At 40.8% G+C, this 4,581-nt stretch overlaps 1 protein-coding gene across 1 annotated transcript; it reads right to left on the reverse strand.

Moving 5' to 3' along the window:
* Positions 1-490: 490 nt before the first annotated feature.
* On the reverse strand, positions 491-2,660 carry FOXR2 (forkhead box R2). The gene has a single exon (XM_017859052.1). The coding sequence runs from the start codon at positions 2,105-2,107 to the stop codon at positions 1,172-1,174; it is 936 nt and encodes a 311-aa protein (XP_017714541.1). The 5' UTR covers positions 2,108-2,660; the 3' UTR covers positions 491-1,171.
* Between the last annotated feature and the right edge of the window lie 1,921 nt (positions 2,661-4,581).

Consider the following 4,581-nt stretch of genomic DNA (forward strand, 5'->3'; position numbering starts at 1 on the left):
TAGAAAAACAATACTGAAGTGTTTGTTTTTGCTGCTGGTTTGTTTCATTTTTGTTTGTTTGTTTTTTAGCAAAACACCACTGATGTCTCCTGGCTCCCAAAAACCCACAAGTCCAAACACCTAATAGTTTTCTCTTAGTCACTCATGGTCCTCATGTATTTAAGCCACACTGAACTTCATGCCATTCCCCCAAAACATTCCATCCACTTTGTTCACATTGCTGCCTCTGTAATGCCTCTACTTCAGTTTACCTGTTCAGCAAATTTCTATTTATTCTTCAAAACTAGCTCAAAATGTATTTTTCCAATGCCTTTAATGTCTTTCCCAGGAAGAATGTCTCCCCACTTCTATGTCAATTTCTCACATCTGTTTTATCATATTTACATTATAAATGTGTCTCCCACTAGTATCCCTCAGCTTTTTATCCTCAGCATCTAAGATGTATCTTGACGCATTAGCATATCTTCAATAACATCTTGAGAACTAAAAGAATGGAAAACAAACCTTTATCATCAAAAGGCTTGGGGTTAATACAGGAATGTTTCAAAGGATGTTCAACATACAAACTAAAAGTAGCTGTTCAGGATTATTTGTTAATACTGGAATTGGATGACAAAGAAACAAGGCTTAGAAGTCCAGGGCCAGAAATAGAAAAGTGAAGTTCTGAAGGATGAAATGGGTTACTTAAAAAGGAGATGTAGCTGATGAATGGTAGAGGAGGAAACTTGATTCTCCATCACAAGTCAAATTCTCTTCACATGGCACTCAAGGTTCTCCATGGCTTGGCTCCATCCTGCCTTTTATGCTTTATATTCCACTGTTCACTTTAATGTGTGAAAATAGTCTCTACAAACAAAATTTCTTTCTTTCACAAAACACATCCTTCTTTCCTTAGTTTCCATGCCATTGTTTCTAGGATTTCCTTCCTTTGCTCAAAATGTGGAACAACAACCGCTCTCCTCGTGCGACTTTCCATGACTCTCCACCTTGATTTAAGTTCTGCCTCCCCTGTACCCACCTCTAACTTTACTTAACACCATTATTGTAACAGTAGCTAAAGACAGGCTTGGCACCAACCAGGCTGGGTAAGTTTAGAGATTAATGAATATCAGTCAGAGGATAAGTAAGCACAGTAAGGAAGGCAGTATTCCAAAAAGGGAGCAGCGGTATTTCAAAGATGAAAGAGAGAGGTCAGCAACTCTGGCTGACTCATGCACTCTTGGATTCTCTCCCTTTGGGCAGAGGCTAAGGCACGAGTCTCCTCCCAAAAGCGGCGGTGCCCCTCCTTAGTGAGCTTCCAAAGGCAAGAGTGAGGTCTTGCATTATTTTCATCCTTAAGGCTGTCTGGCATCTTCTCAAAGCTGTCCAGGAAGCAGAGATTGTAATGAATGGTGCTCTTCCAGCCATCTGGAGCTGTCCAGAAAAAGGGGAAATGCTGTCGGCTGAAACTGTAGATCTCCTGCACACTGAGGCCGCAGTGGGGGCTGTTTCTTAATGCTAGGGAAATAAGGTGGCTGCAATTGAGAGGGGGCCATTGCCAGGACTTTACTTGGTTGTTGATTTGCCGTAGCTTCTGACTCTGGAAGCACTTCCTTTCAGGGGACTGGAGGGAGTTGTCCTCTTGTTCCTCAGCCTCCTCTTCTGTGAGCTCAAAGTCACTGGGGGAATAGATGCCCTGCTTCTGTAAAAGAGACTGCTCACTGGAGGAGGATGGCAGAGACTCTACCACTTTGTCCTCTGAGCAGTTAGACTCTTCATCTTTTAATGGGGGCTGAGGGAAAGGAGAAATGCTTGTCAGATCCTCTTTTTCACTGGGCTTTGGGGCCTCCTGGCTGCCAAAGGGGCACAGGATATTGGGGTCCACCCACATCCACAGATTGGGTTCACAGTGAGGACCATCTTCATCAGGACTGGGTCTCCTCTTCTGAGGCATCTCTGGGGGCTTCATTACTCGGACTTTGTATTTGGCAAGGATCTGCTCAGCTAAAGGGCACTGGTCTGTGGTACAAGGCAGAAATAACTCTTTCCCCATGTCCCAGTCCAGCAGCCCTGGGACCTGGCCATGGAGACTGTACCAAAATTCACAATCTTTTAGTTTTAAGTCCATCTTTAGTGGAGAGATAGGTGGAGAGAGACTTCTGAAAGAACAGAGATCTAGCAGGCACTTAAAGCTGTTGTTTGGGCACCATGTTTTAATGTAGTATATCTCACCTAGGGAGCTTATCAGTGGGCCGGCTAGAAGCACTGAAGAAAGAGGCACCAATGCCTCATTGATTAGTGGTCAGACCTGGAGAATCCTCAGCTTTCTGGAACAAGGCTCATGGAAGTAATAAAAAAGAGCTTTTGAGCAGAAAAACATTTTTAGGTGGAATTCTTGAGCTTTGATTGGAAGCAGAAAGTCGCTGCGAGATGAATCATAAACTTTGAATTATGTGCAAACTACGGTGACTTGCATAACGGGTGATCATCTGGTACATATTTAAACTCTTGATGCGTTCATTTAATGAAGGGACAAACATATGTATAGATCACATTATATTTCTGAGTCTTCCTTAATGGTTTAAAAAATCGTTTCATTCATCAAGTGCCTTTGGATTTCTGTTAAGCGCTTTCACATAGATGATCTCAACTGATTTTCATCACAGCCCTGCAAAAAACATGGTATTATTAACCTCATGTCACAGATATGGCAACTGAGATCTACATACACAAGCAAGTAGAAGAGCTAGATTCACAGCCCAGATCTTCTTTTATTTTCACTATACCCATTGCCTCTTGATCATACTCAACATACGATACACAACAGGCAGCAATATGTGCAACCTGAGTTTTATAGTAAGATGGTAACTATCAGAACATGGCTTCTATTATTCTCATACTGATGCTAGAATCTAACCTTGCTGCCATTTCCAATCTTTTTCTGGGAAACAGCTGGCTTTCCTCTCTCCAGGTCACCTTCTCAGGAAATAAGTTCTGAACTATATGCTGAACAGTAGGACCAAAAGTTAGCCACAGTATGCAAGGTCCTGAAAGCCCCAGAGCTTCTATTTCCAGTAAGTTCATGCTCAGGATATTTGTAAGAAAAACAAAATGCCAAGGTTTCCTTTAATTCAGTTTGCACAAAATCCATGTGTAAAGTACGCTATTTCATTAAAATCACTACATAGGACTATGTTGCAAACATATCCAGCAAATGTCATTGGGAGCTATTGGAGAGGCACTTTAATCTCCATATGGTTTCCACACTCTGGTTCTCTTCTACTCTAAATGATCTTTCACAGAGGTGGCCTGAGTGGTCTTTCTACAGCATAAATACAAAAAATAACACAACAGTTGTACCAACTGTTAATTCTTACAGAATGCAGTAAGCATTCTATTTAACTCATAAATCTTCAAAATAATCATATGAAGTAGGTACTCTTATTCTTCCTTTACAGAGTAAAAAACACAAGGCACAAAAAAGCCTAAGTCACAGAGTTAGTAAAGGCCAGAGCTGACTTTCAAATATAGGCAACCTGACTGCAGAACATGTGCTTTTACTCATTATACCCATCTTCTCTATTTTGGTATTATAACATAAAATCTTATAACTTAATGCAACATAAAAGGCCCTCCAAAATCACCTCTGCTTACCTTTCCAGGCTAACTTAACACCCTAGTTTTCTTGCTTCATACTTCGCGTCCAAGAAATACTGAAATGCTGGGATCTTCACCACACACCTATCTTTTTCTCGTGTCCCTTTGCTCAAAAACATTCGCTTAAAATGGCTTACTACCCATTGCCTTGACTTAGCAAACCTCTACTCATCTTTTAAGACTACAGAAAGCCTTCGCTAATAAAAATGCTGCTTCCATCTTCCCACAGGGAATTAATGGATTTCCTTGCCAATGGGGCAATGATCTTGGAAAAGCAGGAGATTAACCTGAAATATTTAGCTTATTATACCAACCACAGAGAACCTGGCAGCATTTTAGTGCTCAGCAGTCCTTTATTCCTTAAATATGGGCTCTGGTGTTACAGAATTTCTCTTCCATCTTCACCTGGGAAAGTGCTCCAATCCTTAGATATTGGCTAGTAAAACCAAGTTATCACTGCGTATTGTTTCTTCAGGCCTCATTTAGAAACATTCAATATTCATGTATTTAGCATTCAGCATGTTCCAAGCAGTATGTAATAGGTCTGGCAGATGAGTAAGACACAACCCGAGAGGATATCACAGAGTAATGGGGAAAGACAGAGAAGTGAAGAGAAAGTTAAAATACACTGTGATGAGTATTAGACACTGCAATAGAAGACCATAGAGAGGAACAACTTAGCCCCAGATAATAGGAATCAAAAGGGATCCCATAGAATATATTACTTAGGCTTAAAAGACGTTACCCAGAAGCAGAGATATGGAGAACAGGCTATCACATGCCAACCAGGTACACATTCAACACAGTATATGTACTATACAAAGCAAAACGTATAAAACTATATGAGTTTTAGAGTAAGATGATAACCATCAAAAGATGGTCTCTGTTACTCTAAAACACATGTTAGAACCCAACCTTGCTTAAGTGTACTCCAGAAAAGGAGAC

Source organism: Rhinopithecus bieti, unplaced genomic scaffold (genome assembly GCF_001698545.2).
Source record: "Rhinopithecus bieti isolate Rb0 unplaced genomic scaffold, ASM169854v2 scaffold_49934, whole genome shotgun sequence".
Taxonomy (NCBI): Eukaryota; Metazoa; Chordata; class Mammalia; order Primates; family Cercopithecidae; genus Rhinopithecus; species Rhinopithecus bieti.